We start from the raw sequence: 12,845 nt of genomic DNA, 5'->3' as shown, positions 1-12,845 counted from the left end.
ATTTTGTTCATTTTTGCCTCAAGACACCTACATTAAGAACATTGCATCTTTATTACCTGTATCTTAACTTAAAAAGAGAAAAATTATCTATTATTTCTTAAAAAAGAAAGAAAGAAGGAAAGGTCCACAAATCATTGTTCTGATGAAGATGAAGACACTGACCTCCTAACCCAGTTTACACTTGCGTGGATAGTCAGGATTAGACTTTGACTTTAAGGAGACTGCACGGACAACACAGCTCACCTTCAGACGGATTGAAACCAGCAGACAATACTTTGTTTTTCTGCACTCAGATCAGTTTGTAAAAGTTTCTACCAGCAGTAAGCGCTCTCATTATTGCGGTCCTGTTGTTTAAAAATCAGTTTTCTAATTATTGAGTGGATAGCTTGCTTAACAACATCAGTTCTTTAAATGCAAATATATGTTGATTATTTTTAAAATACACAAACATTAAAAGTCATACATGGAGAAACTACAGCATACATATAGATAAAGATTTAATATAAATAGATGTTATGGAAAGATTTCAAAGCATTGTTGGTTTGGCCACATTACACACAGTCCCATTTGGCTTCAGTGTAAATACTGAAGGGTTAGTAAGCCAGTGTGTATAAGATAAAGACTTCTCTGGGAATTATTTGATTGAATTCTTGTCTCTGTAGGACAAAATGCCTTGCCAGGGCATTGTGGCTCACTGCAATGTTTTCCCTCTATGGTGACTCGTATTTATGTAACATACAGAGAATACTGCACAAAAAACGGCAGGCCAGTTCCTTGTACTACTGTTGTTACTGATTGGTTTGTTTTCAGATGCAGCGGGTCACTGTCAATTTCAGCACCAAGGCAGCAGTCAGTGGATTTTACCTCACACAGGAAGTCTGACTGTTTAGGTGTTTTGGTTAGCACATCACCCAGACAGACTACTGTAAAAATAAACTTTAACCCAGCCTCTGGAGCAGCTTGACACGCCGCACGTGCTTACTCACTAATACTTTGTTCTATTTGTAAATGTAGGTCAGACAGGGGTGTGGTATCCTCTGTTTACTGGAAACCTTTACCTGGCTAACAGGAGATGATCTTTATGGCATCATCACTCCTTGATGGAGGGATTTCTGAGCTTGCTAGCATGTGATTTTATACTATAATATAGGAATAGGATTACAGCTGAACAACAACATTTATAGCCCACACTGGCAATGTTTTTTTCCCCCTCTTTACTCTGGTGTGGTCAAGGTGTTTTGTCATGCGTGGGTGGGGAATTCCCTGATTCCAATTTTCAGTTAATTTCTTGATGCCATCTTGCACAGAAAGGCTCCTTAATAGTGAACACACACAAAACACTAAACACTACAAGGATCATGTTTATTCAATAACTGCATTTTCTAGAATAAATATAAAAAAGGATGCTCATAACATTCTGGACCAAGCTTGTACTACAGTAATAGCATCAACCCTTGGCCACCCCTCTCGTCTGCATAGAATGGTCCAGCCCTTATTTGCATAAGTTGTCTGCGGGTAGCTGCATGACCAGCAGGGGTGGTTAGGGGAAGGAGTGCATGTGGACTACATACACATGAGTAGTGACACGGACAGAGGAGCTGTGTGTGGACTGTATTGTGAGCTTGGAGTCTTGCACTGAACCCGACAAGAGTTATGTACTGTGCTCATCCTGTCTCTGGCACAGGCAACAACTCATTGATGTATTGCTACAACATGAAACCAGTGAGTACATTTCTTCTATTTCTATTTTAAATTTCAGATGAGACTTGATACTGTCAGTGTGTTTGGTGATGATGCTGTTATACTCTTTAGTTGTCTCCTCAGATGTTCTGTTTGTTTGTTGACTTACACAAGGAAACACTTTCCTTTCCAGCTTTGTTTGAACAGTGTGTTCTGTAACTGACATTAACCAAAAATTTCCATCAGTAAGAAATGCATACACTTGTGCAATCCTGTAGTTTTATAATTTTTCTCATTTGGATGTACCTTTTAGTGAGGCATTTTAGAGTTGGTGGAGATGTTTCCTACTCTGCACAGAGCATTTGTTGGGATATAAGGTTGTTTCATCTGACTGGTTTGCATGTGCGTATTTGAGAGGTCATGGCTAGTGTTTTTGCTGAATGTGTCATTGTCACTTCCTTGAAGAGTTGTGTACGGTGTATGATGTGTTTTCTTGTTTGAAACTTCTAGTGGATGCATCTTGCAACTTGAGTTAATGCAGAAACTGAGAGTTTGTGGAACATTTCAGGGTAAAAAATCTCAGTGAGTTGTCCATTTGTCACTAGTTTGTTTGTTTGCTTATTTGGTCTCCCAATAACAGCATTTAAACCAAGTTCACATCAGAATGTAATTCCCTGACTTTAGAAATCGTGATTACCCTCAAATCACACAACTTACAACACCTCCACAAGCACAGCACCTAAAATAATGCCAGCATTCAGTTAGCTCAAACAATAACACCTCACTCACTTGTGGTTTCAGTTTGACAAACTCGTGTTAAAATGCACCGGTGATACTCTTGCTTCCTGTTAGCTAAGCACCATGTAGTCAAGCCTAGCAGCAGAAAACATCTTGACATGAAGCAGATTGCTGCTATTTCTATTTGATTTAACCCTGCTATGTTGGAGCAGTCCCTCCACTGCTGCAGTCATTATCAAAGGCAGCTTTGATCTCTGTGAGACTAACCATATCCAGACATCGTGGATCACAGAGGCAGAAAATTGGTTGCATGTGGCTGGAGTTGGCCATGGTGGAGCACAGCATAGGCCCTGAATAGCAAGTTGATATTTCACTCATCTAGCATGATAATGCTGTGTGTATTTAAGAGAAATCAAGTGTAGCTGTTGTTTTTGTACAAGTTTAGTGCATTTTTGGATTAAGATAACTTTAGAAATGCAACTAATAGATTGTCAAAAGAGACACATGCTGAAAATTATTATTTCAAGCAAATATGAAGGTTTTATAGTATTTCAATTCTCTCTTAGCTGTGGTCTTTACTGAAAAAAGTCCCTTATCATTTGTGATACAATGATTGATGGTTCCTAAATCAATGCTATGCTTAAAGAGGATGCCATGGTGACGGCCCCTCTCCAGCGGGGGCCAGAGAGGGCGTGCTGGGGCGGGGGTGTGACCATTATTAACGGGTCGCCTGCTATGCTGATGGTAAGGAGGACAATTGGCTTTATCCTCCGCCATATGCTGCCCATGGCGGCTCAGACGGGCCCAGTGTCGGCAGGGGCTCCTCTGTTTGGCCTAGCCCACAATCACCATGGGACTCATGCCAGCCAGGGTCACGGCTGCGTGTGTGTGTGTGTGCGCGTGTGTGTGTGCGCTTAAGTGCATGTGTGTGTTTGTGTGAGCCCGTGAGTGTGCGTGCACGAGCATACTCAAGAGAGTCTTTAAAAGCCTGCTTTACAGAACTTGTCGTCCGGGTAACTGACACCCCATTGATGCTGTGCAGGGAGGTTTATTTTCATTTCCTGGGGCACATCAAAGCAATCGAGGGAGGTGCAGGTGCAGCCCAGACCTCTTGGTGTGTTTGAGTGAGTGAGCATGTGTTGGTGTGTTTTGTGTGCATATGTGCAGTTTCAAGCCTTGTGCTTTACAATAAAAAGAAATCAGCCAAATGTGTCTTTAGTTGAATTCTTAGATCTTTTTGCTATTAACAATATTTATAGTTTCCTAAAGTGGATCATTAGGGTGAGAGTCAGTTCTCCGTTTGGTTTCTTTTTGAGGACAAAGTATGGAGAAGGCCTGTAATTTAATTTTATTTAGAAAAGCCAGCCCAACCTGATCATGATTAGGGCAGGGATTTCTCATGGTGAATGGTTCCTAAATCCGGATGAGGAGGTGCATGGATCTGCAGCTTATGGATTATCGCAATAGCTCTAAGTGTGCATCAGCTCTCTGCTTTGTTTTCGTAATATTGTTGCTTCAGCTCGCGCTCACAGTATTCACGCATTTGTGTCAGTAAGATTATCTTGAGTTATACAGACAAATAGAAAATCATCGTTTTGTGTACAGAATGTTATGATTCAAAGTTGTTTTCTGACAATGCCTTAAACAAGCTGTTCTCTTTAGGTTTATGGGCAGTCTCCCACTAATGACGACATCAACCACAACTCATCTTTACATCTATCCAACAAGGCCCCCAGCAATGTGTTCGCAAGCACCTTCTTTGGTGAGCTTAAACAATCCAAAATGAATTATCAGTCAATGAATTATCAGACACCATTCACTGTAATAAGAACATTTTGCTTTGGTTGAGTGTTAAGTCAAACTTGTTGTCCCTTTAATATGGTGGCACCTACATGCAAAGACATTTAAAACTATACTATATGAGTTTTCAGGGACACCAAAACAGCCATCAAGTTCAAGTGTAATCAAACAAACTTATCCCATGAGTACACCAATGACCTGCTTTTCCTTCTTAGATTTCAGTGAAATAGAACAGTGAACAGTGAAATGTTATTAACTGTGTTGGCCTTTTCTTTGTGTATGTTCAAGGTTCAAGGTTCAATTTGTTCATCCATAAAATCATGGAAATTGCAGTGCTCCATCCTAATCAAACAATGCTGATTGTAGAGCATAAGAAATAGATACCCATAAAATAAAACAATAGATAAAACAATCAAAATATTAAACGAGCCATGTGTGCAGCTCAGCTTTGAGCAACATGCTAAAAGCAGCATGTTAACATACTCATAATGACTGACTGATGTTTAGCAGTTATCATTTTTTATGCTGTGCGAACCATCTTATTTCATCGTGTTAGCATGCTAATATTTGCTAATTAGCACAAAACACAAAGTGCAGTTGAGGCTGATGGTAATGTCATTAATTTTGCAGGTATTTGGTCATAAACCAAAGTACTTAAAATTTTGACCTGATGGCGCTAGATAAAAAGTCATCCAATAGTCTTGGGAATAAAATAACAATTCAAACAATGGCACAAAGGCTGCAATTTAGCTTGGATTAAAATTACAGTATACTTATATTCAATGTTTAATAATTATTTAAAGAGCCTTTGAAAACTGGGCATTTCCTATTATTCTCCAAACTCAGATAAAGATGGCCACATTGGCTATATAAATGAACATTGTCCAGCCTTTGAGTGATTGATAGGGCTTCATTGTTTCCAGAGAGGCTGCTGTAGAGCTTCATGACTTGGCTGGCTGCTTGAGATGCTGACCCATTGCAGGCTATAACATATCCTTATCCATTTTAGAAGGGACGAGCAATTCGCCTGACATCTGGAATGCTGTAAATGGGTTGAACCAGCAGGGCTATGAAGGTGCACTGGGAGCAGCCACAACCCACCAAACACAGTCGGGGAGCTACAGCAACCTGCAACCACCACACAATCACCTGGTGAGATTTATCTACAGGACCTTGGATGTTGACAGCACAGCACTTTTAAACCCCTGTGGATTAAATGTGTCTTTGTTTACTGTTCAGGACTACCCTCCACATTCAGTGATGGCTGCTGATATGAACAGGGGTCTCCCACCAATGTCTACTTTTCACCGCAACAATCCAGCATCCCGCACTCCGTCAATCAACACCCCAGAGAATTCAACAGGTGAGGAAATGGAGAAAATAATATTTACTGTTTATTTCAGCTCAGGTTTGTCTGATCTTTATTGTAATATTTTACAATGTTTTTTTTCATTCTCAGGAAGCCAGAGAAATGTGTCAGGAGGGTCACAGACAGGAGATACCTTGGGCAAAGCTCTGGCCTCTGTAAGTATGCACCACCTTAATCCCATTAGACTGGCTCATCTATGCCCTGTTATGTTCAAACAGTCACACCAGAGCATAAAACCAATCCCTGAGAGCCCCAGCAGTATATTGCAGAAGGAGAATAGTTGTTCGTCCCTGGCAGTAACAGACGAATGCATATTAAAAAAGGGTTACTCTTTTGCTGCTGGACTTTTTATTGGCTGCTGACTAGTAAAATGACCGGAATTGATGAGTTTAGTTCAGGTTACAAGCCTGCTCCAAAGGCTGTGGCAGCAGCTGTAAAACCTTGTGCAGAAATGACAAGTTGTGCCTTTAAAATGATCCATGCCCTACTCCCCTCCAATTCTCTCTCTCCCTGTCTGCTGCCAGATTTATTCCCCCGATCACACCAGCAGCAGCTTCCCCTCCAGTTCATCCACACCAGTGAGGTCTCCGTCCCCGCTGCCAAACGCAGCTGAACCTGCAGGTAAACTGGTGTGACACGTGCTTCCCAGAGTGAAATATTATTTACCCTATTACTGATTTGATTTTCCCAAACACTTGATGATCTAATTTGGTTGTTTTCTTCCTCTCAGGTACCAACATATGGCCCCGGAGTTCAGTTCAGGCACCACTCTCGCCACACTATGAGTCTTCACTTATATCACTGGTAAAGACCTCCTCATTTGATCACATCCCTGTAGTTTAGATTATGTTTTGTGTCATATAGAGAAAATGGATAGATGGATATATAAAGAAATGATAATGAAACTCATGAGAGCATTGCAGCTAATATAATAAAGAAGAAATTTAATAAAAAAATAATGACAAGTAAAATGTATTCAATATGAAAATACTATTACTATTAATACTGTTCAAACAATAAAGTACATGTACATGCAAATAATCAACAGTAAAATGTATACATGCATTAGTATGTATACATACCTGGAAAAATGGATCATTATGAAAATGCCATAATAATAATAATTATAATAATAATAATATTAATTATTATTATTACCACTTTAAGGCTCAAAAAACTTTTAACAATTAACAATTTTAACTTTTTGTCCCTTGGTGTTTGTAGTCGCAGGTGGAGGACCGACTGGACAGGCTTGATGATGTCATCCACGTCCTGAGGAACCACGCTGTGGGCCCCACGGCCGGTCTGTCCACTGACACCCACAGCCTGCTGAACCAGAACCACCACAGCAACCTGGGATCTGCCACCACTCTACCCATCACCTGTCACACTCCAGCCATGGTTAACAACCATTATTACTTTGAAGTATTTAATGAAGGAGAAGGCAGTGTGTGTGTGTGTGCTGGAATTCAGTTTTAGGAATTTTCCAACCAACATGTCTGCATGTGTTCCTCATGTAAAGGTTGTTGTCCTTGAAATAGGAAACTGAGCACAATGGGAGAGCGATGTGACGCGTCACCCTTGTATGGAGAGCGTACAGTATGTGCGGACTCTAATTCCACTGTGGTGCGATGGGCCTGCATCGTGCACTCCCATTCCAGCATGTTTCCCTTTCAGCAGACCAGGGGATTTTGGCCCAGCTGGAGTGGAAGTATATGCAGGGGACAGGGGTTTTTAGTCTAATCCTTTGGGAGAGGGGGTATTAAATTCTCTCACTTTTATTTTTTCCAAATGATGTGTCGGTTAGAAGTGAATCGTTCCTGAACAGAATTAGTGGTATGTTTAGGGAGTATATAGTAGTTTTAAGAGAAGGATTAAGATTGTCTGAGATTAAATTAATTCTGTAGAGTGAGAGATCTAGCACAGTGTTACGCCAGAAATGAGGGGGCAGATGTTGGGTTTGTGACTTATTTATCATTGGTTGGACAGTTGTATACTGTACGCGACTGAGGCAGGCTCACTTATGAATACATGAATATTGATCTTACCTCATCCCTTTTTTTGTGTCATAAAGGTTGAAGCTGTCAATATGAACAACAACCACTCAGCTTTCCAGAGCCGCACACAAAATGGCCACCCGTACCCAGCCAGACAGAGGGCCGCCCTTCAGCCCATGCAAGGTGGAGGCAGAGGCAAGTCCTTCCTCTCATCTATCCGCTCCTTTATCTGCACGTTTGAAGCTTTGAACTGTTAGGACTTAAGAGATGTCACAGTTTAATTTTTTATTTTTCATTTTGTGTGATCTCCCACAGGAGGTCTGGGAGTTCAGGGCAATCTGGAGCTGAAGACGGAGAGCGGGGAAAGAGAAGAGATGATGCACACCAATCACAGCCACAGCTCTGACAGCCAGAGATCAGATGAGGAGAGTGAACACAAAACACAAGGAGAAAACAGGTAAACTGTCTCAATTTCCTCTAAGTGGAAGATTTCAAAATAAAAGTACCACTCAAAAGCCAGTATTAGAGCCTCGTTGCTATTCAGTTTCACTAATTTAAAATACTGTCAAACCCCCCGCTGTGAAGAGCAGCTGTGTCCAGGCAAGCCTATTTAGCTTTGCCTCATATTTCTTGTTCATGTCAGATTAGGTTGTAGTGAATTAAATGAAGAGAAAAGAGCAGCTGCCAGGATATACAGTACATGATGAAGCTATCAATGATATAAAGGTGTACTTTGGTAGCAGGGTTATAAAAATCCCCCAAACACAAACGGGACCAAAATAAATCTTTTTACAGTACATTTATTTTCATTATCGATTAATCTTAATTTTTTCAATGAATCATTTCTAAAATAGAGGAAAATGTCTGTTACAGGTTCCCAGAGGCTAGGGTGAGATCAACAAATTGCTTGTTTTTTATGGCCAACAGATAAAGATATTCAAATTACAAAAATATGAAACTGAGAAAAGCAGCAAACCGTCACATTTTAGAAGCTGGAAATAGGGAGTGTTAATTAATCGTTTATCAGAATAGTTTACAGAATAATTTTCTATTGATCAGTTATTTAGCAAATTGAGTCACTGGAAAAATGTGTATTTAGTAAGTCAGGTCAGTGATTCAAACCCAGACTGTACATCTTGAAAATCTCACAGATTCATTAGAATGTCAGTCCTGGTGTCTCTTAATTTCTAAGGTCACTTCAGGACAAACCTCTTCATGACATCAGCTCGGATGCCTGAGTGCATGGTTTCTTTTTATTCAGACCTATAATCTTGTTGAGGGATATTGATGTTGACATACATGGATGACCCTCCAGCTCTACTGGACTTTTTTAGTTTGTTCTAGTTTCTTATTAAAACTGAACAAGACAATGATTGAAAAGAAAACATTTGTTGGAATGTGACTAAAAGTGGATCTCTGCGCTTGATCACATGAGCTTGTTGTCAACGTACTACGTAAGCCCCTTTCATAGAACAAATGAGGGTATATCCGATGACCTCTAGAGGCTCAATAACATGAAGTCAGCTCATTGACCAGCAGAGGGCAGAGAAATCCACAGTATATCTCAACACGGTCCTCTTAAGTGATCCACTGAAGCTTTCACTTAGATCCACATAAGCTTGAATATCAGTTTTAAAAGTATAAATCTGTCATTTTAAAAGATTCATTTAAAATGTAAACTTACTATAGTTTTCTCACACTTTGTTGATGTTGTAGTATCCATGAGGATGAGGACCTGAGTCCAGAGCAGAAGGCTGAACGTGAGCGGGAGAGGAGGATGGCCAACAATGCCCGTGAACGTCTGCGTGTGCGGGACATCAACGAGGCCTTTAAGGAGCTGGGTCACATGTGTCAGCTGCACCTGAAGAGTGAGAAGCCACAGACCAAGCTGCTGGTGCTGCACCAGGCCGTGGCAGTGATCCTCAGCCTGGAACAACAAGTCAGAGGTCAGTGCATCGTTGCTGCAGGATGAGCTGCACAGGTTACATGTCCTCGTCTCTGATGATCCCACCTCAGAGGGAGATGCAAAGATGTCTCTCTGTCAGAAATAAAATGGAGAATGTGAAAATGAGAATCCCACAATTAGGGGTTAGTGTAGGAAAGTAACCAGTCTAAACATATTTTCTGCAACAGTTTATCCAGAGTAAAATGTCTACGCACCCACATATTTATTTATTCATTCATTTAATTATTTATTCATTTATTTTCCGAAGTTTCCACCAACTCCTGAGGGAACTACCTTTAGCTACTGCTAAATGCTCCACTATGTTTCCCAGCTTGTCGCGAACTTTATCTGTCAGCTTTTAGATTCTGGACAGTGGTGGTGTTCGGTGGATTTTGAGAGCATTTTCACCAAAAACAGCTGCAGCTAAAAACTACACTGATGAGAGCTGAGAGAGTGAACCAAAACATTAAATTTGTGAGTGGTAGACTCAAAACAATGAGCTAAAGATGCTAAAATGTTCCACAGAGCTGAGAAGAATTGAATGTGGTAAAAAAGCGTCTGTGGGTTAATTTGATCCATTGTTTATATACTAATATGAGTTAGAGCAGAATGAATGCTCTCTGAGTCTATGTTTTGAAAAAGAAAATTAATTTGTGAAACACTAAGATTAAAATGGCAGCCAAACCAGAATTCATGTTATGGTGGTATTTTCCAATAGTTTCCCCAGAACTAAAATACAGTAGTTGCATCACACAGGGGATGGAAATTAATAATATCCATGTACTACCACACGTATTCAGTTTCTAACTCATTGTTTGTTGAATCCCACAGAGAGGAACCTGAACCCGAAGGCAGCGTGCCTGCGGAGGAGAGAGGAAGAGAAGGCGTCTGCGGTCATGACAGATCCACAGTCCATGCATCTTTCTTTCCATCCCAGTCTGACAGACCCAGCAAACCCAATGGGCCACCTCTGAGCATCTGATAGTAACTACATCAAACCCACATCAAGTATGTAACAATAACCAATTTCTGAAATGATAATAGAAAATATAGAAAATATATTTTTCTTTCAAAAATGTGATTGAAAAGTTCGCTTTAAAGCATATTTCAAATTTATTAATAATATTCATATAAAAAGATTTGATCTTGTCATTATATTTGACGCCTCTGTATCTTTGACGTCCAGATGTTGAGTGAATAGCATCCCAGGAGCATCCAGCTGTTTTTGGATGTCCAGCGTTTCTTCTTAATTCGGACCAGAGCAACCGGTCAACCTCTCTCTTTGCAAAGTGTGATGCAGCTGAACAATCATCTCCTCCCCTCCCGAACGGACTTCTAACTTTGTGCCTAAACTTTACTTGTAACAGACAAATGCATTGTAAGCTGCAGATGTTTTGTACATATTTTGTATATTTATTGATTATCTGTCTGTTTGAATATATATCTGAATGGATGAAACCCAGTAGTGTTGAGGTGTCATCTTCAGTTTGATTTAGGCAGAGCCAGATAAGTTTCTGAATGACTTTTACAGTGTATAACTATTTACCATGTACACTTGTGATTTCGACCGAACTCAGAGGATTGACATTCCCACATTTGTGTGTTCAGACAATGGATTTCATTTGTCGTGTGTGTGTGTGTGTGTGTGTGTGTGTGTGTGTGTGTTTTCAGAGTGAGTATTGCAGGAGGTTGACCATTCTGTGAATGAACAGATCTCCGAGAATGTTCTTTAACACGTGGGCATCATCTGTTATTTGTACATTTGTTACAGATTTGTGTAATAGCACTGTTAACAAGATTACATTTAATGATACACTGGTGGACAGAGTCCCTCTTCTTCTCAGTGTGTAGTCGAAGCTCTTTGCATGTTTGAATTTTTAATAGAAGATTTCAGCTTTTTTCTAAGTTATGTAACTTATCTTTTATAAAAATATTGTGAATTTCATAATGTATCTATTTACTTTTGTCACTCTGATTTTACACAAGAAACCCTTTGTGTGCAGTTTTACTAGACGTAGCCACATTTCATGCTCAGAGCAATACAGTATTACAGAATAATTGATGTCTGTTTGCTTATCACACTGCTGAACAAATAATAATAATCAACAATAATCTGAAATACTCCTATCATAACATGTACAGTATGTGTACAGTTTCAAGTAGCCTACAGGCATGTGTCAAAATGATAATGTAGCAATAAATGTCTTTTTTTCAAATAATTTGAGTCTGCATGTTCTACCATATACATATAAGGGTAGAGCACAATGCACACACACCTACTGTATAATAATACACTGATGAAATAAGCGCTCAAAACCTTTACTCAAGTAAAAGTATCAATACAACAATGTAAATCTACTTCATTATAAGTAAAACTCCTGCATTTTAAAGTCCTTGAAACTTCTAAAAGTATCAAAAGTGAAGGTTCCCTTTTTACAGACAGGTGATCATATATTACATTATTTAGATAGTCATAGTTATTGTTGGATTGTTATTGTTGTAGGGGGTCCAGGTACACTTCATTTTAGTTACTTTATATACAGTTCTGTGGTTTAATCCAGTGGTCGGACCCCTCCAAATGGTCACAACACATATCTGGGGAGTTGTAAGATTATTATTGAGGGTGGGAAAGAAAAAAAACATCTAACTTCTGAGAAGTTATCAAAGTAATGTGTGTGAAGTAACAAAGTTCCAAAAGAGACCAATTTGTTTGTAGTTACTCATAACAAAAAGTAGAATTCATGCATTTTGAAGATAAAAGGATCAGTTAGCATAAAAGGAACAGTTTTCACAAACTTGCTGTTAAACGCTAAAGATTTACAGTATCAAAAAAGTTGTCGTGGATGGAGTTGGCAGTATTGGCCAAGAAGGTTTAAGATGCTGACCATAACATCCCAGGTTTGAGCCCCTAAAATGCCAGTGAGTTCCCCACGTATAGAAGGGCTTCCATTCAGAAACCATTTCGGGAAATTATTCAAGGCATCATCAATGCAGAGAGCACATGAATGATTGAAAAAAAAAATACTGGATGAGTTATTTTTTACACATTTTCTTCACATAAACTAGGCTATTTGTTTAATAGGCCTGCAGAAAGAAACAGAAACCTTAAATATGTCACAGGATTAGCCTACTATAGCCATTTTCCCTGTGTGTTATGTGGTCCTGTAGCGTTGTAATAGGTATTAGTGTCTTATACAGTCTTATATTTAATCATAGTAGGCACTTAGCAGCAGCTGGTTTGAATATCTGACACAGAACAGGCAGTGAACGCCTCTCTGAGCGGGACAGCGTGATCGCGTCCAGGCGGAGGCAGGAG

The 12,845-nt window shown here is 39.7% G+C and overlaps 1 protein-coding gene across 3 annotated transcripts in view; it reads left to right on the top strand.

The window, feature by feature from the left end:
• LOC123961825 (transcription factor 12-like) overlaps window positions 1–11,745 on the top strand; it is a 13,292-nt gene extending 1,547 nt beyond the window's left edge. The window contains exons 1-13 of one of the 3 annotated variants that reach the window (XM_046037548.1): window positions 1,599–1,722; window positions 4,081–4,180; window positions 5,228–5,370; window positions 5,458–5,581; window positions 5,678–5,742; window positions 6,112–6,208; window positions 6,318–6,391; window positions 6,812–6,988; window positions 7,662–7,779; window positions 7,900–8,041; window positions 9,301–9,530; window positions 10,361–10,537; window positions 10,716–11,745. In XM_046037548.1, the coding sequence (XP_045893504.1) occupies window positions 1,654–1,722; window positions 4,081–4,180; window positions 5,228–5,370; window positions 5,458–5,581; window positions 5,678–5,742; window positions 6,112–6,208; window positions 6,318–6,391; window positions 6,812–6,988; window positions 7,662–7,779; window positions 7,900–8,041; window positions 9,301–9,530; window positions 10,361–10,503 (1,482 nt within the window). In that variant the 5' untranslated portion in view covers window positions 1,599–1,653 and the 3' untranslated portion in view covers window positions 10,504–10,537; window positions 10,716–11,745. Of the gene's footprint in view, window positions 1–1,598; window positions 1,723–3,515; window positions 3,543–4,080; window positions 4,181–5,227; window positions 5,371–5,457; window positions 5,582–5,677; window positions 5,743–6,111; window positions 6,209–6,317; window positions 6,392–6,811; window positions 6,989–7,661; window positions 7,780–7,899; window positions 8,042–9,300; window positions 9,531–10,360; window positions 10,538–10,715 lie in introns of those variants that run through there. The other 2 variants (XM_046037550.1, XM_046037549.1) reach the window with 2 other exon arrangements.
• Window positions 11,746–12,845: the final 1,100 nt, after the last annotated feature.

This window comes from Micropterus dolomieu, linkage group LG22 (assembly GCF_021292245.1).
Source record: "Micropterus dolomieu isolate WLL.071019.BEF.003 ecotype Adirondacks linkage group LG22, ASM2129224v1, whole genome shotgun sequence".
NCBI classification, from domain to species: domain Eukaryota; kingdom Metazoa; phylum Chordata; class Actinopteri; order Centrarchiformes; family Centrarchidae; genus Micropterus; species Micropterus dolomieu.
Note: the sequence above shows the minus strand (reverse complement) of the source record. Positions and strands in the feature narration are given on the sequence as shown.